Genomic DNA, 13,702 nt, shown 5'->3' on the forward strand with positions numbered 1-13,702 from the left:
TGTGAAATGGAGAAAACAGTTTTGTAATAATTTCGAAATCAAAATCTCATTATTTATCATGAATGTTTGAATAAAGTGTTAGGTATTGAATGGGAGATTCTTATTATGTATTTGAAAATCGAAACAAATAGTTCATATATCGAATAACAATTCAAAAATTATCAACTCTATACAGTGTGTTTTGATCAAACTTCTACTAAGTTAATATGAAATTCAATTGTCTCCTCGATATTTCAATGAATAATTAAAAAACTTGAATAGAAAAATAAGTTTCATATTTTCAACAGGTATTATTGGGAGGCGGTCGACGACACTGGTTACCTAAGGTTGCACATGATCCTGAGATGACCAAGGAAGAAGGTAGACGATTAGATGGTAGAAATCTTATCGACGACTGGCTTAGAGACAAAAAGAAACGTTTGTCTAAAGCTCATTATGTCTGGAATAAAGGACAGCTTGATCAGATTGACTATAATGAAATTGATTATTTATTAGGTGAGTTTGATTCAGTTTATCTTTGACTATGATTCTATATCAATATTTGCACATATCTTACTGGTTTTAGTGGGGTTTTAGTCATTCTACCTAAAATATATACTAGTTTATCTAACTGGTACTCGAATGACGTGAAAGAAAAAATATAAGTTGGACGCCACTGTCTTTTTATCGGAACGAAAGCTTTTCTATTATTAATATCCCAAAAAAAAACTATAATTCCTAAAAACTTCCATGGTGTGGAAATTAGAATGCTAGCGGTCAGTCTTGTACGAGGTACTGTCAAAAATATCAATCATACTCATTATTCATAATATTGAAAATTATTAAGATTCTATGCAGAATTTAAAATTACTGTCAAATAAACAGCTTCATTTTGATAAGTTTGAATTCCTCTGTGTTCCTGCATTTGAATGATCTGGGAAGTTCCAAAATGTGTGCGAGTGTTATTATTGATCTATAAGAACCAAATCAAAGTAATGCACATCTAAATATTCTGGATTGTTTTTTGTGTCTGATAGTACACTGAACACATTGTTTACACTACCACTACACTACCCCTCACAATTACACTGTCTGACACCCGTTGCGATAACCAAGTTATCGTCTCTGAAGATGTTGGTGTAGTGGTAGTGTAAACGGTGAGTTTACACGACCACAGTGTACAAAGTGATTTTCACAAAGTGAAAAAGAAGAAACTAATTGAATGTTCTAGAGATTTTGCTTTTTGCTAAGCATCTAAATTCAGGATCTGATAGTTGGTTAGATCTATCACCCAAACTTATTATCACTGATCTTTTTTGTTTCATAGTATGATACGAATTGAAGTTTAAATATCTTGAGGACCAAGTTGGTTTCGTATACCATTCTGCACTTATGTTATTGTTAATTTCATATAATGTGACATCAAGAAAATTGATTCTATTATTTTGCTCGACCTCGATTGTGAATTGAAGTTTTCAATGATGAGAATTGAATTTTTTATTCATGTTTTCAATTTTATTCTTTGGTACAGCAGTAATTCAATCATCCACATATCGGAAAAAGAATGGAATATTTATATCAAGTTTGCTTAGAACCGTTTCCTCAAGATCTTCCATTACCAATTGTGCTATAACACTTGAAATGGAAGCCCCCATAGCAGAACCATCAATTTGTTTGTATATTTTATTTTCATATTTGAAATATGTTGTTGTACGTGTGAGTTTATAGATTTTATAAATTCGTTTTTAGGGTATTTCTGTATATTCTTTAATTTTGGTAATAGGAATCTTTGTATATAAAGAAACCACATCTAACGAAATAAATACATATTTGTTAGGAATTTTGATACTTTTAATTTTTTCTTTGAAATCCCATGTGTTTTTGATATAGTACTTTTTTCAAAATATTTTTCAAATAATTAGATAATGGGTTTGAGAGGAGTTTGAATACTTGAAACAATCGGTCGAAGGGCAATGTCAGGTTTGTGCAATTTTGGTAAACCATAGGTATATTTTAGGAGGTAAGGCATTTTCAATTTTTTTGCATCTGATAGCGAAATAAAAAGTTGTTTTTCCCAAAATCGAATTTATATAAAAAATAAATAAAAAATAAATAAAATGCAAATTATGATCCATTACATAATCCGTTAGTCTAGTGGATACTGCAGAGCCCAATGGTGTTCCAGAAATTGTCAATGTCAAATCATATTTTCATAAACATCCATGAAATCGGATCATTTAATAAACGAATGATTACTATCCCCCTTTTTCTTTGATTGTGGTGCAAAGTGAAATGTTTTGGTAAACTTTTGTCAACTTTTTGTAGTAAGCGTGTAAGGATATACTTTTAATTGACTAAAGCAGATAACCTAAATTATTTTCGATTTTCTATTCATTTTTTTTATTTAAGAGAAATGGAAATATCAAAAAGATACCTGACTATGAACACACTATTGATAGTATTCATTTCCCACTATTTATAAAAAGTTCACACCATCACTCAAGTAATGCTTTATAAATTACATGAAATTGATTTAACTTCTTTCAAATGTTTCATTATTTTCCAATAAATATATCTGCAGGATTGTTCTCCTATTCTCACATGGATTTCGAAACAGACAGAGATCCAGGTCCCCACGGAGATCCATCACTAGCCGATATGACACGATCTGCTCTTGCTATACTACTGAAAAATCCCAAAGGATTTCTTCTAGTCGTTGAAGGTAAGTAGACATGTTCACTATTTAGAACCATTTTTGAAATAATGTTTATAATAACAAAGAACTACATTTTCATCAATTACTGTTCATAACCTTTTGGACCAAAACAAATTCAACACAATTTGTGGGCGAAAAAGAGAAATCAAACCATTAACCATATAGTGCAAGTATTCAATCAAAGATAGATAACAATGGTTCACCTGTATGTTTCATATTGTACTGATTATCTTCTTTGGACTTTCGCAGATTAATACTATAAAAAATAATGTACACCGGTCCTATACGACACTGTGGAAAGTTTGGATGCATTTACGCGTCTAATAAAAGTGCAAATTTTGCTGACAATATAAGCTTTCATCTCCGACGATAATTGTAATTGAATGGAGATTTTTATATTCGAAATTTTAGGTTTCATTTTTTGGTCTCGCAATGATCAATATGGAGTAATCTATCAGAATCTATGTTTAGGGATATAACAAATACAAAACCTCAATGAGGTCACGGATACCATGTAACAAATATCAACACCACTTTGCAACAAAACTAATTAAAAAACTGTGATCAGTCAACTGCCTGCTGCATACTCAATAAATACATAGAAGTTGGAAACGGTTAAATTGCGGAGACACTCATTTTTGACGTAACTACATCAAATACAAATAGCGGGAAGATAGGAAAATAGGAGAATACGTAGAAATCACAGTGGAAATCAAACAATATTAGAAATTGCAAACTGTTCTCAACGAAATGAACGCCATCCAATGAATATAGAATAACTCCAAACAAAAAAATGACCTAGAACCTGTAAAAAATATAGTTGCTGTACATAACAAGGCAAATTTTGTGTTCAAGATCAGCAGTGGGCATGTACTAACGTTTTCGGATAGGTTAATCTAAGCGTCCTCTGCATTCCATCATGTTCTCTGGTGCTTATTTATGAGCAACTCGGAGAAGTGGGGCAATATCTACCTCGTATTCGACAAGCTTCTGCCTTCGGCTCTGCAGCTGCGATTGGTACAGCTGTTCAAGATGTTCATGATCATATGTCATGTCCAACCTCTTCTTCAGATGTTCGAAGTCATCAGTCTTTTCAAGAGGTATCGTCTGGAGTACGTCTAAGGCGTCTCTTCGCAGTGAAATAATAAAGTTCACTGCTTTTTCTTCATAGAACCAATTATTCACTCAAACGTTGGGGCCTTGACTCGTGGGAAACTGCCATTGTCTTCGATCTTGAATAGAGCCTATGAATTGCATGATTTCATTTGTTCGATCTTCTCATCTTCTGCAGGAATATCTTTTCTTCTCGAATTTGCAATCTTTCTTTCTAGCTCATTGATTTTCTCGTACATCTGTTTTCCTTCTTTGTCATTTCAATCTCGGTATCTGATTTTAGAGATGTCTCGTCGATATTGTCCGAAATATAATTTTTCAAAGTTGAAATAATGTCCTTTGTTTTCGAAATATTGAGAGAAATTTCTTTTATCAATGTTAAAATCTTCTTGTTCATTTTAGTAGACATATTGTTCTTTATTTCAGAAATTGACGAGATTAAGGTGGAAGACGTCTTTGAATAGATAAGTTTCTGGATCAAATCCGTCACTTACCAGTTCCACTTTTTAGTTCCGTCCCTTTTAGTTCACTGAGTCTCTTGGCCATTTTTATGTCCCTATTTACTTACAATACCCTACACTTGACATCAATGTGATGTTTTTCTTATTTATTTGCACTCTTTTCATGGGGTGAATTTTTAAACACTGCTCTCACTTTCTGAATTTATTTGAACACTCAATTTAACTAACTCCTAATTTATCCAAATTCTTCGGTTACTTCTCTATTTTGTTTAGTTCACTATGACTATTTATTATAAACTAACTAACTGTGCTAACTAACTCATTTAGATATCCAAACTAAGTTCTCAGAAAATAAGAAAACAAAACAAATGAATAAATAGACCTTCCTGGAAATTAGTTCAACCAAACAATGTAAACAAACATCAAACGAATTCCGTGGCTGAAAAAAAGTATATCAAGCGTGCCGCACCTTCGCCGAATTTTAGAATTCCATTATTGTCAGGTTTATGTCAGACACGAGCTCGTAACAATATCAATCAGACCATATAGAATGATATATTTGACTCCGGGTTGAATATTCTCGTCATTTTTTAAGTTTTTCGTTCTCAAATATTTCGGGGTCAAATTGATCGCATGGGGGAATTTGACACAGCCATATACTTTCCACTGTAGCTAACAAAATTGAGTTTCTAAGCTGAAAGGAATTTGCAATTATTCTTATAATCAGGTTATAACGAGCTTTTCCATACATAAATATTTCAAAACAGGAAACATAATTTTTTTTGGCCGCGGCTCATTCATGAAATATTTGGTTTTACTATTGAAAATCTCAAATCTCTATCCTGATCCACATATGGTTCATTGTTGCAAGGATACCTTTTTGGGCCATTTTCAGTCCATTGAACCCACATTTTTTCGGATTTGTGAATATTATATGAAGGCAGCAGCACTCCCGACGCAGAGATATTTTATTACCCCTGTAAATAATATTTTCTTATTTCCTGGATCATCTTAAAGATTTGTTATATCATAGTTGAAAATATTGCTTGCAGGGTTATCTGGCAATGTCAGGAGTAAATTGTTACAATAATCCGTTATGATTTGTCTGTAAACAGGAACCCGAGAGTGTTTAATATTTGCGGTCACCTTCTTCACAATCTGTCGTTATTGTGAAACATAGCAACATTGTGACCTTGGTTCTTCAAATAATTTTTGGCTAACTGTCGCAAACCCATTGCAACCAGTCTCCACACACTTGCTGCAGAAACAAATACCATTTCATAGTTGATTGTACAACAGGTTTGGCCTCCATATACCGACCGTGGTATTTATTATTTAGCTTCCCATAAGGAATTTCGTAGTCTCAAGCAACCCTCTGTAGACTCCATCCGTCTTCAATAACCTTTGCTAGTGCCTTGTACCTTCTTGCACCTAGCTTCCTTTCATACACTCGTACTATTTTCGATCAGTCTAAAAGAAGAAAAAGATAAAAAAATAAATCACATAATATACTGCACAATTTGGCCCCATGGATGTGATCAATTTAACCCCACCGTTAAATTTGGAATTTCCCGCAAAGATATAAGGGCAAAATAAAGAATGTTATCACTATATTTAGCATTAAAAACTTGTAGAGGTACTGAATCTTTGATATTATCTCAGTTATTTCAATAGCGTTTTTACCGAAAAATTAGATGAAAAATGGCATATACGTATCGTGGTCAAAGTCACGGTAGTGTAAATTATAAATCATAATTATATAAAATGTAATTTATATAGATACTCTTTTTCTGTTATTCCAGTACTTTTGTACTTTTCCGCGTAATGCTAGATATAGAAAGAATGATATTCAATATATGTGCCAAATTCTCATTGTTTTGTTTTCATTTTAGGTGGACGAATAGACCATGCTCATCACTATAATAATGCGTTTAGGGCTTTGGATGAGACACTCGCTATGGAGACAGCCATTTTGGCGGCATTGGCACTAGTTAATCCGACTGAAACTCTTATAGTTGTTACTTCAGATCATTCTCATGTTTTAACAATGGGTGGACAAGCAACGCCAAGAGGGCATCCCATCTTAGGTATTTATTGAATTTATCCTTGTCGTATTGAGTTATTTGTGTTTTTCATAACCTTATTTCATCCCAATCAAATAACATATTTTCTAAATCAATATTAAAATAATTTTTTCTTCTTTTCTTCTAAAAAGATCAAAATTAATTTTTTAAGCAAATATATATATTGGTTATATCAGCAACTGCTTACTTAGGTCCAGATAGTAAAGTCTCAGATGTTGATGGCCAGCCTTACACAACTATCTTGTATGGTAATGGTCCAGGATATGCCACACCAAGGATAGTTCCAATGAATCTCAGTTCTGTAGGTGAAGATAGAAATCAAGTGCACGGGTCTGCTGTACCAAGACAATGGGCCACTCATGGTGGAGAAGACGTACCTGTATATGCTCTGGGGCCACTAGCCACTACATTATTCACAGGTAGATTCCGAAATTTTTTAACTTATATAAACCTGCTCTATACAGTATACTTTCTAATATTTTGTAGTGCTCTGCTAAAGCTATTAGTGCATTCTGCCGATCACTTCTGATCGCAGTTTACGCATACCATCTTCGCTTTTCTTATCCTTACTGTAATGTACAATCTTCTCACAGTTCCTTCAAAAATTATATCGTTGCTGATCCATAGTCCATCAGCTATTTCATTTCTTTCCGCTATGTATATACAGGTCAGCCTTTGAATCCTGGAGGTGTCTCGTTGTCGACTTCTGCTATTTAAAGAAATACTTCCATTCAAATATATGGGTTGCACCAATAATTTTTGCTGCCAATTTTTAAAAATCTTGATTTATTTAATTCGATTTTTGTTGGTCTTTGTTTCACGAAAGTTTACTATACAATGGCATGTTGAGGACTATGACTTTGAGATTCAGTTCATGTTTTCTAGTCAAAGCTATTTAATATATGTTTCCATCATAATCGATATGAGGTTGATTGGTCTAAATGATTTTGGATTTCCTATATTTCTTTTATACTTTTGCCCTCCTACATATTTCTGGAATGTTACCCAGATCTAATGCGATTAATCCTATACAATTGTTCTCTAATTCTTGTCCCTGTTCTAGTATATCTATAAAAACTCCTCCGATAACAGGTATTTTGAAATATTGAAAATTCCTTATTGTGTCTTTGCTCAGCCTTTTTAGTTGAATTTTTCAAAGAAAAATTAGACTATTACGGTAGGCATGACTAGAAGAAAAATGGGGGGCACATCATTTTTCCCATGTTTTGAGACCTCCTGAACACGATTATGATGGTTTTTTCGAATGTCTGTAGTATATATATATATATATATATATATATATATATATATATATATATATATATATATATATATATATATATATATATATATATCTGTTTAAGCTACAATTCTTATTTTCGTCTATCTAGCAATTGCTATAGGTCCGATTTGGTTCAAAATTAGCATACATGGCTTTTTTGGCGGCGGATTGGTGTTATTAGAGTTTGGTTGAAAACAAATGAATATTTCGAGGGGTCGCAGTGCAAAAAAAGTGGTTTTTGACCTTTGCTCACCTCTGCAGGTCAAACGAAAAGCGACTGAAAAATGAAATTCCACATGTAGGTTCAATTAGTTGCGAGATGATTTCCTGTCTAAGGTCGAAACTTTCCATCTCCACCCCTCTCCATTTTATGGTCATTTTTGTTATATTTTCTTATTTTTTTGCCAGAAAAAGTTTAACTAGAGGGTTCGAACTTCGCATGCAAGTAGGGGTGATGTTGAAGAATTGTCTTTCTCAAGTTCAAAGTTTTCTTCTTCAGTTCTTCTAGCACAAAACGCCCGAAATCATTTTGATCGTTGTAATTGTTGAACTGGACCGCCTCCTATTTAATGAATAATACGAGTATGATCGTTGCTAGGGTGATTTTTTTTACTTCCCATTCTCGAAATTTCTTGTCATTATGACAATTTTTTCTTTGTTGTCAATTGGAATTGAACAAGAGGGTTTCATTCGACGAAAAATTCGACTTTCGTGATGGAGCTCTGCTGCTCACGGCTTTTTTTATTCTTTATATGTGCTTAGCTTTGCAACGTTTTTTGTAACATGTCTATTATGACTGTTAAGGTTATCATCTCCAGGGCTTGGTTTACTTTCTGAGAAATGAAATTCTAATAATATAGAATGAGTGTTACCTCTATGAATTCCCGGTGAGTTTTGCCGGGTTCAAGAGGTTCCGGTTTTGTTTTAAGTTCATAGTTTTGATAGATGCATCTTCGAATTCGTTAATGATGTAAAATAGATTGAAAGAAATTTATAAAACTACCAACTAAGTGTGTGAAGCCACAAGAAAAAAGTACATACATAATTGATTATTTGAAGAACAACTGCTTACTTGAATTAATTTATTGATTGATGTGGCGTCTTGAATATTGAATTTTCTTCTGAATTTAATTGGATTCGATCAGTATTCAAATTACTCAGATAAATATTAAGTTTATTGATTTTGAGTGCTATTCAAATCGTTGTGAATTTTCATTGATTAGATTGAAAATAGGTTAGGTCATTATGAGTGAACTTGAATATTCATTGATCAGCTATGATATTGAGTTTTTATACTAAATAGTAACTGTCACAGTAACAGTAATTGTTGCTTGTGTTGCTATGATTACCACACCTTTTTGTTTATACAAATTTCCGTGTAGTTTTATTTTTGTAGTCGTACAGTTTGTTTCTAAATTCAGGAGACAAAATTCAGAAGCTGATTGCACATATGAAATTAAGATGGGTCTTTCCTATAACAAAATTTCCTAAGCCAACCCCTTTCCAAGATATCATCCTTTAAAAGGTGGTAACTAAAATTGAGATATTATTTTTTTTCTAAAATTTTAGTAAAGCTAGAAACTTGAAAATCTGTGATTTTCATGCACTCAAAAATGACTAACTACGGGTATTTTTTTAATAGTTCTGTTACATTTTTAAGACAATTATAAATTATGGTGTTAATTTTTTTTCTGCAGCTATTGGTTTTGGGAAAAATCAGCACAAAAAATAATTTCAAATGAAACAAGGATTTTTAGTTTTAATTTCATAAAACTTTTTGACATGAAATGAAGTAAGGATTGCTAATTTCACCCCCGTATAATGTAATAGGAGTATTAAAAAAATATCTGTGGTTAGTTCTTTGCAAGTGCACGAAATTACAGAATATAGAACTTCCAGCCCTACTCAAATTACATAAAAAAAAATAAAAAGCCTAAGAAAATTTTTTAAGGGCGACATCGCGGAAAGGGTTGAGCTGAGGAAATTTTGTTACAGGAAAAAATTATCTCAATTCCATACAAGCAATCACCTTCTACATTTTGTCGCATGAGGCTGCAGCCTGTAAGTGTGAACTTAGAATCTATTACTTTTCAGGTACATTTGACCAGAGCTACATTCCACACGCTATAGCCTATAGTGCTTGTCTGGGAGAACATAGACTTCGGTGCCAGGGTCTTAATAACTACACAGGAGCACCCTTAACAGTGCAAATCGGTAATTGTGCTCAACATGAAATAACTAATGGTATCAATTCCGGACAACCAATAGTGATAGCAAGTAGTGTAATGTCTGATGATGGCCAATTGCGAATAATTACCAATTCTGGCAGAAAACCTGTATATACAAATTCAATAGTTTTCATTGTAATTATATTTATAAAGACGTAAAAACGGTTGCAATGTGATAATTGGGAGAAACATTTTTTTACAGTGGTGTTAAGTGATTCGATTTCAAGATATTATAATTAACAAACTGTGTACAGAAGACATTTATACAATAAAATGGAGCTAGAATAATTGAAATAAATGTTTAATTTGTTTGATGTATGAATAATGATGTATATTTATAGAGAGTGTCTGAATATGAGAATATATTCAATGGTTCGAATACAATATATTTTTCAAATTATACAAAGGTTCATCGATTAGTATTTACAAACAATAATTAAATATACTGGTCCCAATTTAGAGGTAGAGCATTGTAAAATGGCAACACCGTCATTTTGATGTCTATTTTTATAAGGTGTATAAAATTCAATAAAACTGCTAAATATCAAATTTTCAAATAACAAGAAATAAGTACAGGCTACATCATATTCTGTTTACGAATAGGGATCATTTTGGAAATAGTGTAGAAGAGTAATGTGTGAAGTAAGCTAGAAATAATTAAAAATTTATTTTAATTCTGTTCAATTAATTCTACATTATATCAGATTTCCTGATTTCTAAATGATATTGTTCTTAATAAAGTTTCAACATAATTTCTGAGGTTTCTACTTTGCTATAACTGAATATGACTGATAATTTCATTATCTAATCTATCATTCAAAGTATTTAGTTCTTTTAGAAATTTCCCAGCCAAGATTTGAATTTCACATAAATTTGTTTACCACCCTTGAGAAATTTGTCCTGCAAACGAATGCAACTTCGAGATTTCAGTCTTTCGTTTAGATTAACTCATTCAAAGGTTTTTCAAATTCCGTTTTAGTTTTAATGGAGATTTTCTGAAACGTATTTTATTATTGTACCGAAGCTATTCATTAAACATATTTAATCAGTTTATTTGATCGGGCACACATTTTAAGTTTAATCATTTCTTTTGAAAATAATTCTACTGGCTGAATGAATTTGATTACAAACTAATTTACTATATCAGTTTTCAATTTCTTCAATGCTCACGCTAAAATTATGATCATTAACTTTATATTTTGTTAATCCTAAACTACCTAACATGTAGCCTAGGTGTTCAATTGAACTTGAAACGCCGGCTTGCTATCCTCATGGATAACCTGAAAAGATTCAGTATTGGTAATCATATGATTGCAAATCTTTTCGGATTTTTGGGAAACAAACTTATGGTTCCATTTATTTCTGTCTGCTATTTTATTATATTTTAGTTTAATTTTATTTTGTTGTTCCATATACTAATCCATAAACTAAATCTATTCTTGGAAATTTATCTTTTCATTCAAGATTTTTTGCATTCAGTTGTTTGGTTCTTTTTATTCAGTCAATATCTTCAATAATGAATAATTCTTCAATAATTGCATTCGGAGGTCATGTTTGTACGGAAGAATTTGGTTGAGGTCTGTAGATATTTGCAGTAGATACACTCATCAGAGCTGGTTTGTAATTACTCATAGAAGTTTGACGATGAAAATTTTAAATACCAGGGTATGCGTTTGTCTATAATTTGATTTATTCTTTGATTTTCATTTATTATTTTGATTATTATTATATTATTATTATGTGTATTGCATTGTCTTCTATTATAATTTTGAGATAGTTGTGGTCTTTGAGATCATATATTAAATGGAGGCTGGTTTTTCAAAGATTGAGGAAACTAAATATTATGTTTTGGAGGAGGTCGATTTCTTTGATATGTTTCGACATCAATTTGAGATCTTTCATTATCTAACACTTCACGTTCGTACATGGCTTGTTAAAGAGATGGAAGTTATTTATGGTGGTCGCTGTAAGGATTCAAAAGACCTGCTTCAAATACTATAAGGGCTTGATTAGTATACATAGTGTCTCTGTTATCAAAATGTAAAGCTACATGTTGTTTGATGACTTGTAATTTTTAAGAGATTTATTCATAATTACATCTCTAGTTGGACCTGATAACTTGCTTCAGTAGAAGAGAGTTGGATAAATTGTTATTTTAGATTCTTAAAAGACTTCAATATTTTTCAGACTGTCGTAAAAAGTATGGTACAACTTTCGACTAACCGTTATACGTTGATACTAGATTGTTTGCCATACATAATTCAATTTGAGAAATTTGAGTACTCATCTTGGTATTAATATTTGGATTACGTTCTACAGATTATGGAGATCTGGATCCATCACAATTCCTTGACATACGATAATGTGATATCTAATTTAATTTAATATTTATGTAGAAACTTTAAAATGCAAATTGTATAAAAAATCAAACTTATAGTATGGTAGAAATATATGATGAAAGCACCAATTTAAGAATAATTGTTAGCCAATTAAATGAAAATTAAACGAAAAGACTTACAAGAGGATACACTAGAGAGTCATCTGCGGGCTACTTCCTTGTCTCGATTTTTCTGAAGGAACAAACGAGCTGAAGTCACCATCATCACTCGATTCACAAACTTTATTTTTTAGTTCGAATGCCGTCTAAATTTCTTGGAAGAAAATGCAGTCGTCCACCACACAGAATGTGTATTTTAGTACCTTCAGTATCCTATTTGCAACCCCAATTGAATTAAAATATAATTTCACATAATGACAAAGACTTATTTTTCTTGAAATGTATTACAAATAAAAAGGAAGCACACATTTCAGCTGATAATAAAAAAATGTGCTCAAACACCTCAAGACAAATAATGTGGAAATTGTCCTGTGAGCACTTACAAAATTATTACTTCATAATAAAATTATGTAATTGTCTACCATTCAACAGGTCTGAGTATAAATCAAACATAGTATTAAGTTTATTCTAAATTACATACATATCGTCATAACTTGCTAATATTCCGATTTCTGTCAAGTTCGGAAAAAATTTTATTTTAAAGTTTCTCAATAAACCGGGTCATCTGCATAAGTTGATTAGAAGTATAGAATATTCGCCTCTCTAGTCAGTTTATTATTCAACAAATTACGAATAAACAGTCAAACGGAAACATTTAATAATCCTGAAGCTACAGTCGCTTGAGATTGAAATTATTAGAAAAATTCTCAAAAAACAGGTGATTTTTTGTCATTAATTATGTTTAAATATCATGAATGATTTCTTAACGAACCTTGTTTGATTAATATTGTATATGTTACGTCCCAAGCCCGATCTTGTACGGAGTCGATCTTCGTACAATGAATTTGTACGAAGTCCGATCTGTACAAGCCATTTTGTACGGAGTCGAGCTTCGTACAATGAATTTGTACGAAGTCCGATCTGTACAAGCCATTTTGTACGGAGTCGAGATTGGCGGACTTCGGACAGAGATGATTGTACGAAGTCGACTCTGTACAACGCTGGTTGTACGGAGTCGGAGCATCGATACTCACTCGGTAATGAGCGCGTTATTCCGAAGTAGTACACGCAACCTAACCTAACAATAGATGGTAGCCAACTAGCCGGAGAACATACTTTCAATCACAATAACCACGTTTGTGTTTACTAACATCTTAATAGCGCGCTCATTACCGAGTGAGTATCAATACTCCGACTCCGTACAACCAGCGTTGTACAGAGTCGACTTCGTACAATCATCTATGTCCGAAGTCCGCCAATCTCGACTCCGTACAAAATGGCTTGTACAGATCAGACTTCGTACAAATTCATTGTACGAAGCTCCAATCCGTACAAGATCGGG

General features: G+C 32.4%; 1 protein-coding gene across 2 annotated transcripts in view; it reads left to right on the forward strand.

The window, feature by feature from the left end:
- LOC130896412 (alkaline phosphatase-like) overlaps nt 1-10,161 on the forward strand; it is a 37,880-nt gene extending 27,719 nt beyond the window's left edge. For both annotated transcript variants that reach the window (XM_057804474.1, XM_057804475.1), the window contains exons 6-10: nt 288-495; nt 2,561-2,701; nt 6,162-6,356; nt 6,545-6,772; nt 9,730-10,161. In XM_057804474.1, the coding sequence (XP_057660457.1) occupies nt 288-495; nt 2,561-2,701; nt 6,162-6,356; nt 6,545-6,772; nt 9,730-10,022 (1,065 nt within the window). In that variant the 3' untranslated portion in view covers nt 10,023-10,161. The remainder of the gene's footprint in view (nt 1-287; nt 496-2,560; nt 2,702-6,161; nt 6,357-6,544; nt 6,773-9,729) is intronic.
- Nucleotides 10,162-13,702: the final 3,541 nt, after the last annotated feature.

The sequence above is a fragment of the Diorhabda carinulata genome, chromosome 7, assembly GCF_026250575.1.
Source record: "Diorhabda carinulata isolate Delta chromosome 7, icDioCari1.1, whole genome shotgun sequence".
Lineage (NCBI taxonomy): Eukaryota > Metazoa > Arthropoda > Insecta > Coleoptera > Chrysomelidae > Diorhabda > Diorhabda carinulata.